We start from the raw sequence: 24,374 nt of genomic DNA, 5'->3' as shown, positions 1-24,374 counted from the left end.
AAAAAAAATTGCTTTTGCCTAAAAGCACTTTTAAAAAAAATATTTTTGAAAAAAATACACATAAAAACACTTTTTAAAAGCTTGACCAAACACTAATTGCTGCTCAAAAATACTTTTTAAATTAATTGACTAAATACAAACTGCTTTTAGCCAAAAATACTTTTTAAAAAAATACTTTTAAAAAAATTATTTTTTAAAATAAGTTATTTTTAGAAGCCTAACCAAACAGGCTATAATTACTATTAGCAGTCTACATCGAAGTCTTATTATTCTAATTTTCCCAGAGGCTGGATAATAATAAGAGAAATAAAAGAGGTCTTGGGTTACCAAAATGAATCTGGGCCATTAAACCAATTAAAAAGGACACGTGTAACTCATTTAGAGTAGCACTGGAGCAACTGGACAAGAAAAACAGGAGGCCGATTAATTATTTACTTTCGGCTTCAAGAAATTTCTTTCTTTTCTTCTCGTTGAACAAACAAATATAATGAGCTGATTTCACTGTTTTTTTTCTTAGCTTGTTTCTTTATGTCGAAGCGATTTTCCTCCATCAATACAACAACACCAATGAAGAAGCCTAGGTCTCAAGAAAACAACAACAAATTCGGATCCATGGATGAGCCGTGTGTGTCACTGATGCAAGATTCGGGTGTCACTTCTAATTTGTCTCGCAAGAAAGCTACCCTTCCTCACCCTTCTAAAAAACCCTTCGTTATTAAGCTCAACAAAGGTTAGTTTCCTCACTTTTTTTTTTATGACATGGAACCCGTAGTCGCTACCCTTTGAGTCCCTTTGAGTGCGCACAGGATAAACTCAGGTCCTGTGTAATGGCTCGCAAACTGTGGCTCGCAAACCGTGCGCACAGGATAAACTCAACTCCTGTGTAATAGCTCGCAAATCACACAGGAGAGATAACCTCCCATGCTGTTGTAGGTAGGCAGGGGGTTTTGAACTTGAGACCTCCGTTATGAAAGCCTCATGCTCAACCAACTGATCCATCCTTGCGGGTATTAGTGTTTTTTGAATGCCCTAGGTTGAAGTTTTGATATAAACACCTCTTATATACTTTTATACGAGGTTGATACATTGTTTGCTCCAAATATATAATGTTGTATATTGTGAAAAAGTGGTTATACGGGGTGTAATTTTAAAAATATGGCTACGTAAATGTAATTTTGTATGCTAGATTGTACATTATTGAAATTTTCCCTTTTTTCTTTCTTCATTTGGGTTTTAAATAGATTTAAATATGCATGCCCTAGATTGAAGTTTTAATGTTGTATGATATTAGGGTTGATAGGTTGAATTTGTAGGTTTAAAATTGTAAAAATGAGGGCTAAATTAGGGGATTTGAACTGGAATTTGAAGAATTTCCGTTATCGGGTGTGCTAAATGTAGCATTTTGGGAGTGAGCCATTTGAGTCGAAATGAACGGATGGTTATAAGTAATATTTTATCTGACATTTTGACTCCGTTGCTCAGCTGTATTTGCAATGTTAGGACTCGTTCGGTACAAGGGATAAGGACAAATAATCCCAGGATTAGTTATCCCGGGATTGTAGTGTTATTTTATCCCTGTGGGAGGGTGGAATATCCTGGGATAACTTGTTTCTAACCAAACGATCCCTAAGGCTAAAAGTGGAAATTGATCCAAAATTTGATTCTTTTCTACCAGAATTGATGAGTTCTAGGGGATTTCAACTGGAATTTGAAAATTTTCCCTCACTGTATTGAAAAATTTGAGTTGCTCTCATGTGTGTGGTTTGTCTTCATTTTAAATGTAGAACTTTGGGAGTGAGACATTTGAGCTGGAACGAACGAACATTTGATTATTTTCTCTTTATTTTTTGATGTCAGGGATATTTCAAAACTAATTTCAACAATTTCCAGCAATTATATTATTTATAATATGGTGACTCTATCTAAAAGCTACTATAGAAACTTCTCCACCCTTGTCATTAAGCCTCTGCACATCAGTCGCCTTAGGATATCGGGGGGAATCAGATTTTTGTTTTAGTGATAATCGAGAAATTTGCGATGGTCAGTGGCACATGTTTGATATCCATAAGAAACCGGATCTTTTTACGCCTGAAGTGTCTTTTCATTTTTTTACCATTCTATTATCGATTTGAAATAAGTACATCTCAGTATCTGAAGACTTTGCTGGGTTGCCTAAAAGATACAGTCCCTTAGAGGGGCAGTTAGTTGTTGCATTTGGATATTAGGCTTGGGTAAAGTTATGTTTTGGCTACTTTGTGATGGTTGAAGCCCTTAAAATGTTGAGAAAATTATTAAAGAGGGGACCCGAGGTTTCAAAAAGAAAATTTGGAGCCTAACTATATGTAGTTCTAGAATGTGGAATATGCACGATATTCGAGAGTTGCATTACATGTTAGGAACCATGAATTATGACTTCTCATTCCTGTTTTTAATTTCCTAAAGTTTCTTGCTATGACTCGTTTAAGGTAATAGCTCTGTAAAAAACACCAAAAGGTTCAAATGTAAAAACTCATGCGTTGGTAACATTGTGGAAATATACATCAGGGTGTGGCCTAGTGGTCAGAACCATGAGATATCAGGTTCAAATCCCAGCGGAGGCAAAAACATTAGGCGATTTCTTTCCTTCTGCCAAGCCTCGGCGTACAGAGTTACTTGGTACCTGTGTTGGTGGGAGGTAGCAGGTACCCCGTGGAATTAGTCGAGGTACACAAGCTAGTCTGGACACCACGATTATAAAAATAAAATAAAAATAACATTGTGGAATTATAAGATCAGATAGACCATTGTATCCATATGCTTGTTTTTATTGATGCAAAGTCTGGAAGTATTACTGTTCCAAAGATTTGATCTGGTGCTTATAAAAAAAAGGAGAGAGAGGATAGATCTGTAGACAATTTTCTCCCTATATCACTTTCTCTCTTTATCTAGAGGCTGGACCATGAAATTGTAATTATACGATACTCCTTGTGGCATAGAACTGCCATGGGTAAATCTATAAAAAGTGAAATTTAATGTATTAATGCAATATCTCATTTGTTCAACTTCTGGTCATTTTTTTCTCCTTGAAGGAAAACCTGCGCTTCCGACAAATTTTGAAGAAAATACATGGGCAACTCTGAAGTCAGCTATCAGTTCAATATTCTTAAAGCAGCCTGATCCTTGTGACTTGGAAAAGCTTTATCAGGTGCATTTTGTAGCAGTATTTACCTTCTAGTACTGTAGCTTCTTTATGTTAATTATTGACTTTACTGTGCTTAGGCTGTCAATGACCTGTGTCTGCACAAGATGGGTGGAAGTTTATACCAACGGATTGAAGAAGAGTGTGAGACACACATAGTTGCAGCACTGCAGTCCTTAGTTGGCCAAAGTGAAGATCTTGTTGTTTTTCTATCACTTGTTGAGAGCTGCTGGCGGGACTTCTGTGATCAGATGTTGATGATCCGTAGTATAGCGCTGTATCTAGATAGAACATATGTGAAACAAACCCCAAATGTGCATTCGTTGTGGGATATGGGCTTGCAGCTTTTTCGCAAACATCTTTGTCTAGCTTCAGAAGTAGAACACAAAACTGTCTTTGGGCTCCTTCAGATGATTGAGAGTGAAAGGTAAACTTAAAACAGTTCTTGGTTGAATTTTATGATTGGTAGTTTTTCCTTGTCTCAATTTTACTGCTACCAAGTTTCAACTTTTGACAAATAAGCTTGTAAAGAGAGGAGATGAGAAGAGTGAGTGACTTGAGTAGTCCCTCAAGCTGTGTTTACAAGAATCTAAAAAGTGGAAAACATATAATTACAACCCTATAATAACAATTACATTAATTCTAAATCTTTCCATATTCAGAAGGAATACATTCCTGCCATATTTATAGACTTTCGACACTAATCCTCAAGTTGGACTGTACATGTTTTATGTTCTTAGCTTGCTTCAAATATGCTGAATTTTGGAGTCTCGGAGTGATTTTGTAAGGATATCTGTTTACTGATCAGTTAGAGTTGACAAAACTTGTAACAATGGATCATGATTCATTCTTCTGTTGAATGAAGTGGAAATTTACTTCTATATGCTTCATTCTTTCGTGGGAGATTGGATCTGAAGCAATGTGTAGTGCAGCTTGATTGTAACAGATCAATTTCATCCGTTCATCTCGTGCTCAGCTTAACTCTGAGAAGTAGCTTCCGTCATATAAGTTCACATGTAGCTAAAAGCATTGTTAAGTATTCTGCATCTACACTTGACCTGGCTACTACATCTTGCCTTTTGCTTTTCCAAGATATTAGATTTTCTTCAATTAGCACACTGTTTTGAAGTGGACTCTCTATTTGGAGAAGATCCTTCTAAATCTGCGTCAGAATATGCCATAATGCTTGCATGTCCCCTATCCTCATGTAATAGATCTAGTCCAGATGAGTCTGTAGTATACCTTAGAATTCAAGTCGCTGCATTCTAATGATGGTCACGGGAAGCTTGGAGAAATTGGCTAGTCACATTGACTACAAATGAGATGTTGGGTCGTAAGATAATTGAGTTTACCAGCAAGCCTTTGCTATCTACCTGGGTCCTTCCAAAAACCTTCCCCGTCCTCATACAAGCTTAACATTTGGATTTGTAGGAGTATCAATTAGGCATACTTCCTTTCTGAAATAACAATCTCACTACTAGATTTTACCAATTCGATCCCTAGGAAGTATTTCAGCTTACCCAAGTCTTTTGTCTGAAAGTGACTGACAAGATGCTGCTTAAGTTGGGTAATGTAATAACTATCATTCCCTGTTATAACAATGTTGTTAACATAAACAACCAAAATACGTTTTTTTTTTTCCGTTAGAAGAATGTTTTTAAGCACAGAATGATTAGCTTCACCTTAAAATATGCCAAACGGTTGGACAGAAGTGGTAAACGGCCAAACCATTCCCTCGGTGATTGCATAAGGCTGTGGAAAGATCGGCATAGTCAACACTTTAACCTGGACACCCCTGAGATAAAGATAAAGAGACAAACCGATGCTAGCTTGGACCATCGATCTGTGTGTATCCCTTGGCCACCAGATTGGCTTTAAGAAAATCAACCTTGCCTTCAGGCCCCATCTCGACAGTAAACACCCAACGACATTCCACTGTTGATTTGCTCTGTGATAAAAAGTTATCTCAGAGAGTTATTATCATGAACAGCAGTCATTTCCTCTATTATAGCCTTGTGCCAATTGATTAGACTGATTACTGGCAAGATGTTTTGAAGATATGACCTCACTCACCTGTTGGTGCTATGGTCACGAAGTCCTCTGCTTAGCGCGTCTGATATACACACGTCTCTTTCAATGATGGGACACTTATTCTGTTGACGTCGCTGTTGGATGGGCTTCGGATATGAGTGAGAGGTGATGGTCGGAACTTGACTAAAAGTTGACAATTGAAGAACCAAATCTTTTCTTCACAAATTTTAGATTTATTGATTTTTTTTTCCGGACAAAAAAAAAAAAAGGGAGAAGTGTAGAGGATGGAGGAGCACCATGGCTCTTATACCATGTAAAGGAAGGTGATAAGAAAAGCTCTTGAGAACGAATGACTTGATTTTCTCTCAAGCAATTAGGTATCTAAATAGTGTTCACAGGAAATCTGAAAAAGGAAAACATATGATCTTCATCAAAAGAACATATATTTATAACCCTTAAAATCTTCCTAATTCCACAATTTCAGGGATTCTAAATGTTTCATCTTCTCAAAGAATATATTCTTCCATATTTGCAGATTCTTAACAAAATTAATTATTTAGGAAACACCAGTAGAACTCTTTTAATGGGGTCCACGACAGATCATGTCAATGCATTCAAATGCCAACTCGTATAAGAATATCTTCTTTCTTGAAACTGGTAAGTTTGTATTCCTCAGCATTAAGGACATACTGGCTACCTCCAAAAAGTTACAGAGATCCTAATAAATCTACAATTTGATCTACATCCTCTATACATTGTTATTTACACCAAGAAAATAAAGATGCAATACAATTCTATTTAACTTTTACTCCTATAAATCTTATTAAGGGTAATATGAAAATGTAAATTTTAAGAGTTTTAAGATGTAAAGTGTACCAGTTTGGAGCAATGTTTGGAACCCTATTTTTAGAAGAAATCTCCAAGACTGGGAAATCAATGACCTCCTACAGCTTTTGGGTGCTCTCGAAAACTACATATTAGCTGAGGCACCTGACAGGATCATATGGGGCAATTCAAAGAAGGGGGAATACACTGTGAAACGATGCTACGAGATTGGGTGTTCTGAGAATGGTTTGCTTGAAAATTGGCCTTGGAAGCATGTTTGGAGGACTAGGCAGCCTCTGAAAGTCCAGTTGTTTCACCTGGACAGCTTTAAAAGGGGCTTGTCTGACCGAAGACAACCTCAGAAGGAGAGGCATCATTCTTATCAACAGATGCCATCTATGCTATCAGACCAATGAGACTGTGGATCACCTATTTTTGCACTGCCCGGTGACTGCTGCTGTCTGGCACTTCTTTTTCTCATTGTTTGGTCTTAGTTGGGTTATGTCTTCTTCTATTAAAGATGCTTTTGAAAGCTGGATATTATGGAGAGTTGACAAATCCATCAAAAGCATCGGAGAATGATCCCAGCAGCCATCTTCTGGTGTATTTGGAAAGAAAGAAACAATAGATGCTTTGATGGAAAATCAACTCCCACCAGTTCTTTGAAAGGAATCTGCTTAGTTAGTTTGTTTAGTTGGCATTTCCATACTCCTGTAAACAGTGTTGATAACTTTTTGGATTTTGTTGGCTCCTTGACTTTTATTTAGCAGAGTTTCTAAGGTAGCATAGGTTTAGACTGTTTGCACAGGTTTTTGCTCACCAATCTAGCTTCATGCAGCTCTATGTTTGAAGCTTAGGTTTCTCTCTGTAACTTTGCATCTACTTGATGCCTTTTCTAATGAAATTTGTTTACTTTACCAAAAAAAAAGTGTACCAGTTTGGAGCATACAATAAAAGAAAGAGTGTCAAACAAATTGGGACGGACGAAATACTTTTTATTATTGCAACATTTTTATGCTTAATTAGAAAAATGAGGTCTTCCAGTTTCTTCCTTTTATAATTTTTCTTTGTTCATTCTGGTGTTTCCAGATTAGGTGAGGCAGTTGATAGAACTCTCCTTAACCATCTTTTGAAGATGTTCACTGCCTTAGGAATTTACGCAGAGAGCTTCGAGAAGCCATTTGTTGAGCGCACTTCTGAGTTTTATGCTGCTGAAGGTGTCAAATACATGCAACAGTCAGATGTTCCAGATTACTTGAAGCATGTGGAGGTGTGCTTTCTCTTCTTCCTTGTAGCCTATTTTTTTATAAATGACATTTGACCTATTTTTTATTCCTCATGTTAAGTATAATCCAATCATCCCAAAGAACTGAACTAACGGTTTTTATAATCAAATGCATTTTTTTCTGACCATGATTTTTGTTCACGTGGATCTTCAACATTTTATTTCTATTTTGCAATCTTTGGTTCGTTTCTCAACTCTACAATTCTGTTTCCAAAAAAAAAAAAAAAATAAAAAAAATAAAAAAAAAATAAATCTATTTGTGGAATCAAACTGTAGTTGGTCAATTTAACCTTCATAAACCAACCAGGTTATCTTTTTCTCGTATAGATGGCACATATTATTAGTTTAAGATATTGTCATGCTTTGATTTTGCTATGATCAAGTACTTGACCGGTCTTCTTCTCTCCTTATAAAACAAAATGATCAAGTACCTGACTGGTCTTTTTCTCTCCTTGCAGGTAAGATTGCATGAAGAACATGAAAGGTGCTTACTCTACCTGGATGCAAGGACAAGTAAACCACTGATAGCAACTGCAGAGAGGCAACTTTTAAAACGTCATATTTCGGCTATACTTGATAAGGTATTTATGCTGAGGCAACTGTAGACAACTATAGAGTCAAGTAGGGGTATGCGGACAAAGTATTCTTATGGGAGGCCTGTAAAGAAAATAATGGAAGTATAAGATGAGTTTCAATGATGCATCAGCTTCAAAGTGGACAATATAGATAAAGTTCTTAGAAACATAAAAGGGGTGATGCTCATCATCATCCCTGTGGAAGGGATTTAGAAGCGTGGCTATTTAGCAAGGGATTTAGAAGGAATAAAGGAGAAGCATGGCGTGACAAGTAGTCCCTTTAGCACTCGTGTGGAAGTTTGGAGGGAAAGTAATAGGAGTGTCGTTGAAAGGATGGAAAACTCTTTTGACAAATTAGGTGGATATTCTATCTCCTTTTTGGGTGCAATAATGAGATTTTAGATAGCATATATGATTGGTTGAGATCGAAGACACCCATTTTTGTTTAGATTCTTTACTTTGTGTATATCACTTGTATAGTAGGGAATTGTTCCACATATTAATGAAGTTTATTACTCTATAAGAAGAAACTTTTCTGTTTCCTGTGTAGTTATGGACTGCTGCTGCAATCGCTACGCTTTTCTTAATTGTGTTTCTCATCTCCAGGGTTTCATGATGCTGATGGATGGAATCCGTATTGAGGATCTTCGAAGAATGTATTCACTCTTCTCTAGGGTAGAGGCGCTTGAGTCATTGAAGCAAACTCTTAGTTCATACATCCGAAAAACTGGGCAAAGCATCGTGCATGACGACGAAAAAGATATGGTATCTAGCCTGTTGGAATTTAAGATATCTGTTGATACTATATGGGAAGAAAGCTTCTCTAAAAATGAAGCATTCGGCAACTCTATCAAGGATGCGTTTGAACATCTCATAAATCTCCGCGAGGTACATTCCAACAACTAGCTCTATCCTTCACATGTCTGTATTCATGACTATCTCAATTATTCTGTATATTAGCACTGTTGATGTCACTTAGGGAGCTGCTGTCTAAAGGAATTTAATTTATATACTCCTGTTATTTGAAGTGAATGATGAATTGTATTGAAACCACAGCCAAAACAACTGAACAGAATATTTAAATAGATTGACCGAGTAGGTAATGAAGTTGTAATGACTTGGGTGTTTGCTCAATTTTATTTACCTTTGTGCCTGTAAATACATCCCAATATCTGTAAGATTTTGGCACTATCTTTTTTTATTTATTTAAAAAAGAACTAAAGAAAGAAGGGAAAAATTAGGCTCAATGTTGTATCACCTCACTGAAATGAGACCTCATTTACCCTTTCTTTCCCTTCTGTTTTGTTGTTTCTGCAGTTGGCCGCGGTAGTATGGGAATGGGGAGAATATAGATCTAGTGCATTATTTATGAGAATGCTTTATCTAATGTGAAAAGAGTTGCTAGTAACATTGGGTTTTCCTTTCTCTCAGCTCTTTTCATGTTTTAAATGAAGTATACATGCTAGGACACTGCTATTGATGCTATGTGTTCCTTTCCCTCATCCATTTTAATGTGGTAAATGAAGTACACTGATCATGCCCTAGGGGTTCTAGAATAGAGTTATAGTGTAATATCCCTACTAGAAATAGGCTCAAAGAAACCAAAGTTGTCAATGGTTGAGGAAAAAGCAAAGTCTTTTCCTCTTCATTCATCTCTGTGCAAACCAATCAATCCATGCAAATAGGTGCACTGTTCCAGTTCCTGCGCTGCTGTGTGTGACCTGCTGTACCAGACATATCTTAATATGTCATCGACACATGCTCCTGTAACATATGGCATAAAACTTGATATATGAACCTGCATCTTACAAATTAGTTCTTGCTTCAGCCTGTAGAACACGTCTGCCATTCTAAGGTAATTCTTTACTTCTTTCTGTCGGTCCCTGACTCCTCGCTATCAGAATAGGATAATTGTGGTCACAGTGATCCTGTATTAAGACTCGTCGATGAACGTATCATCATAGAAACTTTTTCCCATTGGACAGAGCATCTTAATTTAGGCCACATTGTTAAAGTCATGCTCGCGTTATCCTAGTCCAGTAAGTTGGTTGTTCAACTTGCTTGCATCTGCTCATTGAATTTTATTTTGTGAGATGAGATCTGCAATATTGGGTTGTGGTAAATAGTAAGTATGGTAGTTTCTCTAGTCTACTTTAATAGATCTACCATTCTGGGTAGACTGTAGCTTGTCATACTTCTTCCCTCCCTTGTAAATATTGTCTTCCTGGATCTTTTCTTTACTTTGTGTCCGAGGGGCAGATTACTAACGGTGATTATAATTTGTTATAAAAAATACATTCTGGTACACCAAAGTGCAGTGTTTACTCAATTAATTCTGGATTATTTTGCCATTTATAGAATCGGTCTGCCGAGCTGATTGCTAAATTTCTGGACGAGAAGCTTCGTGCTGGAAATAAGGGTACTTCAGAAGAGGAATTGGAGGGTACACTTGATAAAGTCTTGGTCCTGTTCAGGTTTATACAGGTATGATGAAAAGAGAACTTGAGGAATCTGTAGCCGGATCAGCCTGTTTATGTTGCACATGATTTGATACTTCCTGTATATCGTGCATGTGAGATATTTCTTAGTGTATGTTTTCATCTTTGGGTAGGGTAAGGATGTATTTGAGGCATTCTACAAGAAAGATTTAGCAAAGAGATTATTGTTGGGAAAGAGTGCTTCAATCGATGCAGAGAAGTCCATGATCTCTAAGGTTACGTCTCTTGTTTGTAACTTCTGATTTTCTTACTTGATTTATCTTGCTGTATATTGAGTCTTTTCGTTATGGTACAGTTGAAGACTGAATGTGGTAGTCAATTCACTAACAAATTGGAAGGAATGTTCAAGGTATGAAGGATATTAAATATATGCATCTCCCGTCATGTTTTTTGAAGTTGAAATAATAGTTGACCAGGTGAAATAATTTTGTTTCCTGATTCCTCCTTCTGCCAAAAAGTGGTTTTCATTGAACATCAGATAAAAGTCCATCTATCTTGTTCTCAACTGACAGATCTCACTAAAATGTGAACATCTCATCTTGGATTTAAATAAGTGGTTTTTTCACAAAAAAAAAAAAAAAAAAACTTAGGTTCAGAATAACCTTTTCTCCACATGTATTTTATTCTAGCACTTCTGTGTACTAATGTAACTGAGAGGTTTAGACTTGTTACCGCACAGTTTACCAGAATAAATGTATCCTAGAGTCTCTAACTGATTTTATTATACCCATTCTAGATGTCTAAACTGTCCTTTGATATTGGAGAATAAATTTGGTATTTTTCTAGCTTTCATGTGGAATCACTGCCAGTTTTTAATCATTGATTTTGTTGTTTTAATCTTCGAAACCATTATCCAGGATATTGAATTGTCAAAAGAGATAAATGAATCCTTTAAGCAATCTTCTCAAGCCAGGAAAAAACTGCCAACAGGAATTGAGATGAGTGTTCATGTATTAACCACAGGGCAAGTTGCTTATCCTGCTAAACGTTCCATTACTTTTCAAGCTTAGACTTTTCTCTTTCTTCATTTTGTATTTTGATTGAAATTAAAGCTCATTTATACTGGTCGCTATGCAGGTACTGGCCAACATATCCGCCCATGGATGTCCGGCTCCCCCATGAACTTAATGTCTATCAGGTTTTGCACAAATTTACTTACCATTTAGGTCCTCTTTCGCGCCTTGAATATGTTTGTGTAAACTACACATGCCCTTATTACTTTGATCTGTACTGCAGGATATTTTCAAGGAATTCTACTTGAGCAAATACCACGGTAGGCGGTTGATGTGGCAAAATTCTTTGGGGCACTGTGTTGTAAAAGCAGAGTTTCCCAAAGGTAAAAAGGAGCTGGCAGTGTCTCTGTTTCAGGTTTGTTACTGTTTCACTGGATGTATCAGAAATACTTATCCCTTCTTCTAGCTAATTCTATCACATATGCAACAGATGTCTAAATCATTTGCTGGTTTTTTTCCTATCTCTTCTTTTCTGCAGACTGTTGTTTTAATGCTTTTTAATGATGCGGAAAAGCTTAGCTTTCAAGATATGAGGGAAGCAACTCGAATTGAGGATAAAGAGCTCAGGAGAACTTTACAGTCTCTTGCATGTGGTAAAGTTCGTGTTCTCCAGAAGGTGGGTGGTCATTACTAGGTGGAGATTCTTACCTACTTCATCACCCCCAAATTGATAAGACGTATTTAGTTTTTTTTTGAAACTGGTAACTTTAGACGTATTTAGTTTTAAAAGGCCGATTTCCCAGCTTTTGAAGACTGATTGGACTTAGATTGATTTTTGCATTTGAAACAAGAAGTAAGATAGTCACTCCATCCCAATAACATGGTTTGGACTGCGAGATTCAAACAGTCTAATATTTGACATGATTTCGACATTGATCCAATTTAAACAACAAAATTTGTTGCATTCAGAAAGTTTATGGGAAGTACTATAAACTGATATCTGTAGGAAGTAGCAGGTAACTGGTGGAATTAGTCGAGGTACCCGCAAGCCGGCACAGACATCACCGTCATAAACAAAAAAGAAAGAAAAAAAAGAAGCTATATTCAAATAAGTTGTGTGACTCCTCAAATAGTAATTGTGTCATGAATTAGGACATAGTGGATAGAAACTACATAAAGGGTATTACAATAGAAAAGACAGCAACATATTTTGACTGTTTCGTATTAGAAAATTTTGTTGATTTTCGAGAAGAAGAATAAATTAATTAATCATTCTGCAATATTTGAGAATATATTAACTCTTATAATGAATATCATTCTGGTTTCAACCTTTAGCTGCTGAAAAAAATAAGTTATTTTACAGATTCCAAAAGGAAGAGATGTGGAAGACGACGATACCTTTGTGTTCAATGATCAATTTACTACTCCACTCTATCGGATAAAGGTACTTTTTGGTACTTCGAGAATATTAATCTTCTATTTCTCAGAAAGAGAAGAAAAATGTGAGGTGGTTTGAAATGATTCTGACATGGTTCTTAAGTAAAGATTTGATTGGTATTATGGGATTATTGGAGACATATAAATGCTAATCATTATCCATGTGTACAGGTAAATGCCATTCAGATGAAGGAAACAGTTGAGGAGAACACAAGCACCACAGAAAGAGTATTCCAAGACCGGCAATACCAGGTCTGCTTTTCCTCGCCTCTCTACTCTTGTATGTTGGGTTGAATTTGCAAAAGGAGAATCATCTAAAGCCAATGAACGTTCTGTATCATTTTTTACCTGATAAAAAAGTTCTTCTTCTCTTAATTGGAGTGCTTCACAACTCTGTGTAATAACAAATTTGCTAAGTTGTTGATTGCTATCTTTTTGCTTATTTTTTTCCTGCTCTTGTTTCTGTTGGTAGTCAACATTTCTGTTCCCTATAAGGCCATAGATAGTCAGGAAAAAAAGTCAAGACTCCTTGACATGGCTTGGGCTAAAATCACTGGAGGAAACAATATTTTCTATAAACATATAAGCTCTTCATATCAAGGGAAAATTCAGACTTATCGTTCTTCTTTGCTGTTGACAAAGCTAGTCTTCTGTGTCCACTTTGGCAGGTTGATGCTGCTATAGTTAGGATAATGAAGACCAGAAAAGTGCTGAGTCATACCCTTTTGATAACTGAACTCTTTCAGCAGGTAAAGTCACTTCTTACCTTAATGTATCACAGATAATTTCTGAATAGTGTTTTGGGAAATGGATCTGGTGCAAGCTCTGAAGATGCATGAACTCCACACAAGAACCCTTTTAATTAAAACTTATCAGTTGTCCCTATGGGTGTCTTGCCTTCAATCCAAACAGGAATGCATTTAGTACCCCGTACAAATAGAACTGTCTCAAGTTCCTTACTGACAAACTTAACAATAAAGCTTTCAATGAATTTAAGTACAATCAAAATCATTTAGTGTTACTGAGGCTATACCTCTATCATGTCCATAAAAGCTTGTCATGATTTTTGAAGGCAAATAATTTATCAACAAAAACAGTAATATGAAGTTGAGAAAACCTTATCTTGGGACAGAAATGAACAGGAAATATCAACAACATACCCAGTATATTCCGACAAGTGGGATCTGGGGAGGGTGGGGTGTACGCAGACCTTATCCCTACCTTTGTGCGGTAGAGGGGCTGTTTCCGATAGACCCCCAGCTCAAGAAAATCGTTTTTTCAGAAAATGGTTTGAAAAATGAACAGGAAATATCATTACAAGTATTAGGCTGGGAGTGTACTTTTTAACTTCTATTTAGGCTGGTAGATCCTACACCATGTAAAGGTCACTGTTCTTTGATTTGCAAAGTAGTAAATAACGTTGTTGCATTATAGTAGACAAAATATGACAAATTTCTTGAAAATGTATAAAGCTTATACTGAGAGGAGAAACAAAGAGACCAAAACAGTTGATTGTCTAGCTGAAGTGTTGATTGCTTTTCTCTATCAGGATATCTTATTAATCCTCCATTTTGTTTCATCTGTTATGAATGTTGAAACCATAAAGTCTGGATCCAATTGATTGTAGCTGGCTTTTATATACCAGTGCTAAAGATTGGACAGAGAGAAGATAATAGAATGGTTGTCATTTGGCCTCAGTAGTTGATGATAATGCGAAATCCTAGAGCGATTGATTAAGATAGGAATCCGATTCATGTACACCTAAATAGCAATACTACAACTATGAATGTCATATGCACCGGTTGAGGCTCTGCTAGTTGATATATTTCAAGTTTGTGACTTCTGTAACTGAACAAATCTTGTGGAAAACTGCAATTGTTGCCACAATCTGATATCAAAATGTTGGTATCTGTGGAGAATATATTTTTAATTATTTAACATTTAAGTGTATTTCGGCTCCTCAGCAATGCTTTAGAAACGAGCTAATCAGATGCAATTACTATAATATGGTAGACACAGACATAGTTTGGTTAGTTAAGAGAACTTTTTTTTAAGCATTCTGATCAATCAGAAGTTCAAAAGTGTAATTCTATGTACCATATACTTACCTTTTCTCAGAAAAAGTGCAATTCAGTGTACCATGGCTTTTTTTGGCCCTAACTCTGTTACATATTGGTGATGCAGCTTAAATTCCCTGTAAAACCAGCTGACTTGAAGAAAAGGATTGAAAGCCTCATAGAAAGGGAGTATCTGGAACGAGACAAGAACAATCCTCAAGTTTACAACTATCTTGCCTAGAATGTCCATTCTCAGATTTATCTGTAAAGCTTGCTTTTATTTCATATATATATATGTATCTACTCCTTTGATGGCTTTGAACAATTGCCTTTTTTATTTTATTCTAACTTCACCTCAAGTAAAAAGATGTCTTTATCAATAGAATCTTCAAAAAGAATGTGCATATTTGGGTTTGCCTTGTTGACAAAATTATGCTACGCATGCTCCTATCAGCAAGTAATGATTCTACATTTTCTTATTATCTAGGTATTATGCCTGATGTATGCAAGTTAACTTACCTTTTGTTACACCCCGTATCTTAGAACCAAGGTTAGACTCATATCATTAGAATTTTTGTGGAAAAACTGAAGGTTTGAACGTTTTGCGAAAATGGTTGATAGGCCTACTTCGGGAAGTGATAACTCCTTGATTAGTTGGGAATTTGTGAAAGTACCCTCAATGAAAGTTGTAGTACGTAAAAATAGCTTTCTAACAATATAAGGACCAGGCCAATCAGAGATCGGAGCAAGGAGATATGATCGTCTCAAGATGGCTAATAGTAAGGCGTTTAAAATTCTATAGAATCGGCTATGTTTTTGATACGTCTACCTTGCAGTCAAATTTTGTGAAAATCCGTTGGGAATTTGAGGAAACTTAAAACATGAAAGTTGTAGCCTTTTGAAATAGCTTTCCAACGGTATATTGTGGAGCTCAAACAAAGCTCTGGACAAGAAGTTATGTCCATTTTACCGAATACTGTGCAGAACTGACATAGGTCCGTTGTGAGGGCGCGTGCGATGGCCTCGCGTCACGCACCGATCGCACAAAAACCCCCTCTCTGAATATTGACCTACAGGGGTCGTGTGCTGCACGTGCGTCGCGGGCCCATCGCATAACAGGTCAGGTTTCGGGTCAAAAGTCGGGATTTCGCGTTTTAAGTTATATATAAGCTTGGGGTTTATTTTCCTAACACCCCTAGTCACGAAAAATTACCCTAAAGTCAGAGGGAACAATTCCCAAGCCGCAAGAACTCTCCAAGGTAAGTTTTATCATGATTCTAGGTTGAATTCAAGTCCCTAATCTCTTTCTAACTTGAGTAAACCCTTTTAATCGATAGAGTTGTGAGTGAAACATTATTGTTGGGCGTGGAAACCCTAGAACTCGAATTCAAGAGGATTGAACGTCAAAAAGGTAATGCTTCTACACTCTAATCATTTATAATAGTGAATTGATGAGTTCTTGGGAGAATAGTAAATGGGTTTAGTCAAGAGAATTACACGAACTATAGTAGGGTTTTGGATTGTTGACTTGAGATTGTTATAATCATATGGGTGATGGAGAATGATGTTAATTACACCTAATTGAGATTGTAGAATCACCTATAAGTAATAGAATGGGAATTGGGTGAAGAAATCACCATTAATGGAGATTGTGGAGCTTTATGCCCACTAAGTATTTGATAAAATGCTTAGATGACCAAAGCATGAATATTATTGCTAATATAGAATCCCTTTGACTTGTATTGATATAGATCAAAGTTGAAAGGGTTGATGAACATTGTATTACGCTCAAAGGCTGGAATTAAGGTATGTGAGGCTAACTATCTACGTTAGGGAATGTTCATGATTCTCCCTACGCCTCATTCTTCATACTTGTCGATAATTTGATTCGGAATATAGTTTAGCCCTAGTTTTATGATATGTTGTAGAGCTGTTATCTTCTAGGGTTGCGATTCTGTAATCTCGTTCATGGTTGTCAATTTGAATATCATGAACTCAGCACGTAATCTTTATAGACTTATGTATTGTTACCACATGAGTCTCAATCTAGAAATTCAGTATGCTTAGAAACAGTCAGTGCTTTTAATTCAGTCCAGCATGTCTATTTTAGTTCAGCATTGTTCATTGTTGTTATGGTCTCAATCCTTATTAATTAACCATAATTAAACATATGTGATTTTGTCCATGGCACAAGCACGGTCTTGTGTATACGTATACATGGCCGAGGCCATTGATCGACGCACTACTAGGCCGAGGTCATAGCGTGCATTTATTATTGGGCGAGGCCCCACATATACAAACACGGATAATACGGATGATTCGGATACGGAGCGGGGAGTATTCATATCTCTACTTCCGCTATTACGATTACGATTATCGGTTTCGGTTTCGGTTCCGGTATTTTATTGCTTCGGTTGCTTTACATACCGGTACAATTCAAATGTCGATGTCCTTTTTATTGTTGGGGGCACTGCGTCTCGCGATGCAATTAACGACATACGAGTTGACGATCCGACTATCTAGGAGTGTTCGTATCGGCTACTGTGGTGAGCCCCGGTTTCTTCGGGGCGATATCGGTCATGCGGTTCTTCGGCTTTCTAGAACGGTTACCTTTTTGTATTCATTAGAGGCTTCATAGACACAGTTCAGACAGTCAGATATTTGTTATGTTAGCCTTGTAGACAGTTATACTCAGTCGTTCAGTTGTTTTGGTTTAGCCATGTTGGCTACTTTCAGATATGTTCAGATTGTCTAAGTATTTCCGCATTATGATATTTCAGTCAGACTTTTAGTTAATCAGCATGTGTTAGTTTTATTTTATAAATTAGTTATGTTTTGGTATCACATGTTGATTCAGCCAGCCAGTTGGTTCGCTCGGTCACATGCAGTCAGGCACCGGGTGCCGTGTTACGTCCAGGCCCAGGTTCGGGGCGTGACACCTTTAATCTCACCACCTATTGGCTCTCTGCCTTTTTGATAAAATATGCATCACAAGCTCTAAGGGTTATAGTTCAGTTGGTAGAGTAACTCGTTTACGCGCGCACCAATGTTATTTTAAAGGAGTTCATCATACAATCAGAAAAATTGATCTCGTTGAGAAATCGATGTCTTACCATAGCTTGAGAAGGGGTTTGGTCCAATTTAAACACCCATTTAGGAGGTGTCAAATAAACCCCATTAATGATTTGAGATCTTGATAAGGTGAATGCCCAGTCTATTCAATGCTAGGCATTTTACTATCATGGCAATAATCTGGACATTCTTGACCTCGTCTGTACCAGCAGTTTAAGTTCATGTACTGAATGCCAGTCGAATATTTGAAGAATCTAAAGAGTTTTAAGTATAGTTTACCATAGGAGGTGCCATGGATCTGTCACTGTGTAAAGAATGACAGCCGTCCATTTTTAGGGGTGATAATCTAACAGCAAGAGCACAATGATAGAACAATTCAACAAAATGGAAGGAGGTATTATTACTACACGTTCCAAATTCTGATTGATCCAATGAGAATATAGGCATCTCACTGGAGATATTACCATTTGATGAAACTAGCGCATTTCATTGTTATATGCTACAGAGCTTATAGTCGTTACAGCCTTTCCTCGAAGTTATCAAAATAAAACATTTCTTGAACAAAGCTATAAGATCCCGAAACATTACATTTGCTATAATGTCACCAATCTGAATAAACAAACAACTTCAAAGCCAAATAGCCACATATCTAAACAAAGTATACATCATTTTCCTCATATAATTCATTATACATACAAAAAATAAAGAAACATTTTTCTCATGGGCAGAAATCCAAAACATATTACAATGGAGATAAAAAGGCCACCGACAAAAGCTCCCTCTTAGACTCCACTTGAGATTTCACAAATTCAGAAGCCAAGAAAACAAATAAAGTAAAACAAACACAAAACTAAAATTTTGTAAAGAAAATAGTGAATGATCAGACAATTTTGACGGCAGTGGAAGAAGCGGGTTATCAGTAGGAGAAATAAATGTATTATAAGTCCTTATCCAGCGTAACACCCTGCTGTCCCATTTTATTGTGTCATGCAAACAATTCTTCTCTTGGTGTCAAAATAATTATGTGTCCCTATCTTTAAAAACCATTCAATCTTTAGAACTTCTAATTTTATTTTTAGTGAGATGACACAAAATTTATTTATGGCTTGTTTTAAGCTATTCCCTCCGTCCCAATTTATATGACACTCTTTTCATTTTAGTCAGTCCAAAAAAGAATGAGACCCTTCTATATTTAGTAACAATTCAACTTTAAATCTACCCTTTTAGCCTTAATGAAATGATTTCTAGCCACACAAATTTTACCGTGTACCTTAAATGAAATGATTTCTAGCTACACAAATTTTCTAAGGTTCAATTTATTTTAGATGACAAGTTTAAAAAATCTTTCTTTATTTCTTAAACTTTGTGCCCAGTCAAACATCTTCATATAAAAAGGATGGACGGAGGGAGTACAAGGTTTGAAAATCTTTTATTTCTTAAATATTGTGTCCAATCAAACACAATTGATTATTTTAGCATGTGCCTCATATAACTCTCGTTTAGCCACCCTTTCTAAAACACGAGAATGCAAATAGAACTATGAGACAATAATGACATTTGTCGAGAATAGGATTTATTTCATTGTCAAGAGCATAGAAGACAATGAGAAAATTGCAAAACGGAGGAAATACAATGATAGTAGCAATCACAGTGTCATGGCGCTATATTTAATTGGTGGAAGATCTAGCAAAGTGGAATTGCCACCAATTCTTGATTTGCCATTTATAAGGAAAATAGGATCAACTGATCAAGGAAAAACTAAAAGGAAAAAAAAACAGCTAGCTTTATGTTGAAATAATAGGTCAGAAAGGAAGAATGAACAAAATGGTGCATTTTTCAGTTGATATCTACTACATCTAGAAACTATCTTCTTGTAATGTTTCCATAAGAATTTTTACCTTCACATCCTAACCAATTTGAAGCTTTCAAAACTTTAGGGTCGTGAATTAAATCTTAGTGATTGTAAAACGACGATATCATGTTAATACTATCATGATAATTAATACTATGAAAAGTAAGATAGAACAGCACTGGTCCACAAGGGAAACATTATCAGCATGTGAAAGAAAAAGAAAAATCTTGCGTCTGGAGTCTAGATCCCCATAGAATGAATTAGCTAGAGAGTATTAGAGATACTTGTCAGTAGATCGATGTAGTCTGAAATGCCATGCCATAATATAAGATTATTACAAGTTAAAAGAGTTATGTTATGTTGGGTCCATCCCTTATTTTAGGGAAGAAAACACTTCCCTTGTTTTGAGGAAGAAAACACTTCCCTTGTTTTAAGGAAGAAAACATCTTCCTTGTATTTGGCAAATTGTCAAGTGCTTGCTTGAGTCACCAATGACATCAATAGGTTCATCTCACACCTATAAATAGGGAAGCTTTCTCATTTGCTAAACATACCAAATTGAAGAAGACAACACATCCCAAAAGAGAGAAAAATCTAAGAGAAATACTCTTAGTGAAAGGCCTAAGTAAGAGAAGGTCTTTGAGAGAATTTTGTGTGGTAAAATTCTTGAGTGTCATTGGGATTGGGGTTGTGAGGTTGAGTGTTGTAAACACTTGTAATATTTCTTCTTTAATAAGATGCAACGCGACAACGTGGACGTAGCTCTCACGTTGAGGGTGAACCACTATAAATCTGTGTGTATTATTTATTCTTCGCTTACATCACGACGTAAGTAGGTTTGTCTAAGGAGGTTGGTATTTAAGTGGTCCAATTTGTGACCTCAATCTTTAACGAATCTGCTTACAAAGTCGGATTTGGGATTTTAAATCCTAACATATCGGTATCAGAGCAACAGGTTGTGTTGTGATTTAGAAACGATGGGAGGCGAAGATGGTACGACGCACGGCATCGGTAAATTCGATGGTACAGATTTTGCATTCTGGAGAATGCAAATTGAAGATTATTTATATGGCAGAAAACTTCATGAACCTCTGAGTCCGAAACCAGAGGAGATGAAGCAAAGGATTGGGATCTCTCGACGGACAAGTTCTAGGAGTCATTCGGTATTTGTCGAAGAACGTTGCTCACAACGTGGCAAAGGAGAAGACCACCGCGAGATATGATGAAGGTATTGTCGATATGTATGAGAAACCTTCGGCAAATAATAAGGTATTTCTCATGAAGAAACTATTTCATCTAAAGATGATGGAAAATGCTCATGTTCTTTTACGTATAAATGAATTCAATACCATTGTAAATCAATTGTCATCGGTAAAAATTGATTTCGATGATGAAGTGCAAGCTCTAATTTTGTTGGCATCCCTACCAAATAGCGGGAACCAATGAGAGCGGCGGTTAGTAATTACGTCGGCGGTAACAAACTAAAGTTCAACGATGCTAGGGATCGTATCCTTGCGAGAGGTGCGCGGGAAAGATTCGGAGAGCGTCGACGAGGTTACGTTTTTAAATGTTGAAAACGAAGCGAAATTATGACGAAACTACACCGAAATAGGGGCGGATCGAAGTCAAGGAATGGGGGTCGATCCGGACCGGGACGAACACTTGAGTGTTGGAGCTGGGGAAAACCGAGGTCACCTCGAGAAGAATTGCGGGCGCCAAAGAAGGAGGACAACAAAGAGTGGAATCAACGCTGCTACGGAAGACATTGGCGATGCGTTGTTGCTATCGGTTGACGACCGATAGACTCTTGGGTGCTTGACTCAGGAGCGTCCTTTCATACCACCCCACATCATGATATAATGACAAACTACGTGGCTGGGAATCTCGGCAAAGTTTATTTAGCCGATGGAGAGCCGCTAGACGTTGTTGGCACGGGAGACATTAATTTGAAGATGTCAAATGGATCCTCGTGGAAGATTACAAAAGTTAGACATGTTCCAAAGCCGATGCGAAATCGATCTCGGTGAGGTCGGCTTGATGATGAGGGATATGATCTCAATTTTGGTAATGGGTCTTGGAAGGTGGCGAAAGGTGCTATGGTAGTTGGCGAGAAAGAAGATTGGCACTCTCTACATGACGACTAGTTGTCGTGATCATTCTTGTGGTTGACAACACAAAGAAGAGATTTGTGGCATTGTCGGCGGGACATATCGACGGAGAAGGGGATGAATTTGTTGGTGACAAATGGCTTAATTAGGAGGCGAAGACGGTGGATCTTCATACGTGTGAGAGCTGCATTCTCGGAAAACAAAAGCGAGTAAGCTTCTCAAATGCGGGCGAGGAGTTGAAGGTCGAAAAAGCGGAATTGGTGCACAGACGTGTGGGGACCTACCCTTTGTCCCCTCTCTTGGAGGATCACACTACTACGTGACCTTCATTGATGATTCAACCAGAAGGTGTGGGTTTATTTTATGAAAAATAAATCCGATGTGTTTAGTGTATTCAAAAGATGGAAAGCCATGGTCGAGAATGAAACAAACCTCAAGTTGAAGTGTTTGAGGTCCGACAACGGCGGAGAATACATTGATGGTGATTTCAAACGGTATTGTGCCGATAATGGAATCAAGATGATGAAGACTATTCCTGGAACGCCGCAACAAAATGGAGTAGCCGAAAGAATGAACCGAACGTTGAACGAGCGTGCTCGGAGTATGAGAATACACTCAGGACTGCCCAAGACATTCTGGGCAGATGCAGTCAATACCGCGGCCTTCTTAATTAACCGAGGACCGTCAGTTCCCTTGGATTTCAGAATTCCAGAAGAAGTCTGGAGTGGCAAGAAGGTAAATCTTTCATTTCGAAAGTGTTCGTGCTTATCATATGTTCATAATGATGATACGGCTAGAAGCAAGCTTGATCCAAAATCAAAGAAGTGTTACTTTATTGGCTATGGTGACACCGAGCTTGGTTATCGATTTTGGGATGAACAAAATCGGAAGATCATCGAAGGTGAATGTTGTCTTGATGAAGAGGTGCGTACAAAGACAAGTTGCAAAAAAATTCGGAATGTCGGGACAAGGAATCGGAAATAGTCGATTTGAGGGACTTTCCGACACACGAGCCGCATGACCGAGGTACAGCGAGGCAGAGGAACAAATAATCCGAGAAAGTCTTGATGAAAGTGCTGATTACAAACAAATCAACGACGCCTTGATCACGGAAGCTACAACGTAGATCATCCGGGGATCGGGGAAGCCGATTCACGGGTACTCTCCATCCCTCAACTACATTCTACTCACCGATAGGGGTGAGCCGGAATGTTATGAAGAAGCAATGCAAGTCGATGAATCGACTAAGTGGGATGGCAATGAAAGATGAGATGGACTCCCTATCGGCAAATCATACATGGGAATTAGCCGAATTGCCAAAGGATAAGAAGGCATTGCAAAACAAATGGGTTTATCGGATAAAGGAAGAACCCAATGGAAGCAAGCGTTATAAAGCAAGGCTGGTTGCAAAGGGATTTCAACAAAAAGAAGGCATCGACTATACGGAGATCTTCTCTCCCGTAGTCAAGATGGTGACTATCAGAACTGTTCTTGGACTGGTAGCAAAGGAAAATCTACATCTGCAACAGATGGACGTGAAAACTGCATTTCTTCACGGTGATCTAGACGAGGAAATCTACATGCGACAGCCGGAGGGATTCAAAGTCAAAGGAAAGGAGAATCTGGTGTGCAAACTACAAAAGAGTCTGTACGGACTAAAACAGGCTCCAAGACAGTGGTATTTAAAGTTTGACAGCTTTATGAAGAAAGCTGATTTTTCAAGGTGCGAGGCAGATCACTGTTGCTACTTCAAGAAATTTGAAGACTCGTACATGATACTGCTACTCTATGTCGACGACATGCTAATCGTAGGAGCAAACCTACAGGAGATTGATCGGTTGAAAAAGGGGTTATCGGAAGAGTTTGCAATGAAGGACAAGAAAGCAAATCCTTGGGATGAGAATTGACCGAAGCAAGGAGGGCATCAAACTCTCACAAGAAGAATATGTGAGGAAAGTTATCAAAAGGTTCAACATGCATGATGCCAAGCCAGTCAGTACTCCCTTGGCTTGGCTGGACACTTTCGGTTGTCAAAGGATCGATCGAACAGCGAGGATGAGAAGAAACAGATGGACAAGATACCTTATGCATACGCAATCGGTAGTCTTATGTATGCAATGATATGTACAAGACCGGACATTGCACATGCGATGGGAGTTGTCGGCCGATTTATGAGCAATCCGGAAAGCAACAACGGGAGAATTTGTGAAGTGGATATTCGGATATCGAAAGGTAGCTCGAGTTCAGCTACGTATTTCCGAAAATCGAAACGGGATTGCAAGGTTATGTTAATGCGACAACGGTGGTGATGTTGACAAGCGAAGGCTGTGTTCGAGCTTCGGTTGGCACTGCACGAAGTATGAAACTAGGAAAGAGCTGCTGCATCGATCAAAGTGTGAAGACAAATTAAAATTAGTCTTCAAGTGGGAGATTTGTTGGGTCCGTCCTTATTTTAGGGAAGAAAACACTTCCTTGTTTTGAGGAAGAAAACACTTCCCTTGTT

The 24,374-nt window shown here is 37.6% G+C and overlaps 1 protein-coding gene across 1 annotated transcript; it reads left to right on the top strand.

The window, feature by feature from the left end:
• Nucleotides 1–467: 467 nt before the first annotated feature.
• On the top strand, nt 468–15,243 carry LOC132068282 (cullin-4). The gene is made up of 17 exons (XM_059461819.1): nt 468–730; nt 3,069–3,184; nt 3,259–3,605; nt 7,124–7,304; nt 7,778–7,900; nt 8,501–8,782; nt 10,253–10,378; nt 10,506–10,607; nt 10,688–10,741; nt 11,250–11,356; nt 11,470–11,530; nt 11,629–11,760; nt 11,884–12,021; nt 12,709–12,789; nt 12,954–13,034; nt 13,451–13,531; nt 14,967–15,243. Exons 1-17 carry the CDS (start codon nt 529–531, stop codon nt 15,078–15,080), a joined length of 2,328 nt encoding a protein of 775 aa, XP_059317802.1. The 5' UTR covers nt 468–528; the 3' UTR covers nt 15,081–15,243.
• The last annotated feature ends 9,131 nt before the right edge of the window (nt 15,244–24,374 follow it).

Source organism: Lycium ferocissimum, chromosome 8 (genome assembly GCF_029784015.1).
Source record: "Lycium ferocissimum isolate CSIRO_LF1 chromosome 8, AGI_CSIRO_Lferr_CH_V1, whole genome shotgun sequence".
NCBI classification, from domain to species: Eukaryota; Viridiplantae; Streptophyta; class Magnoliopsida; order Solanales; family Solanaceae; genus Lycium; species Lycium ferocissimum.
Note: the sequence above shows the minus strand (reverse complement) of the source record. Positions and strands in the feature narration are given on the sequence as shown.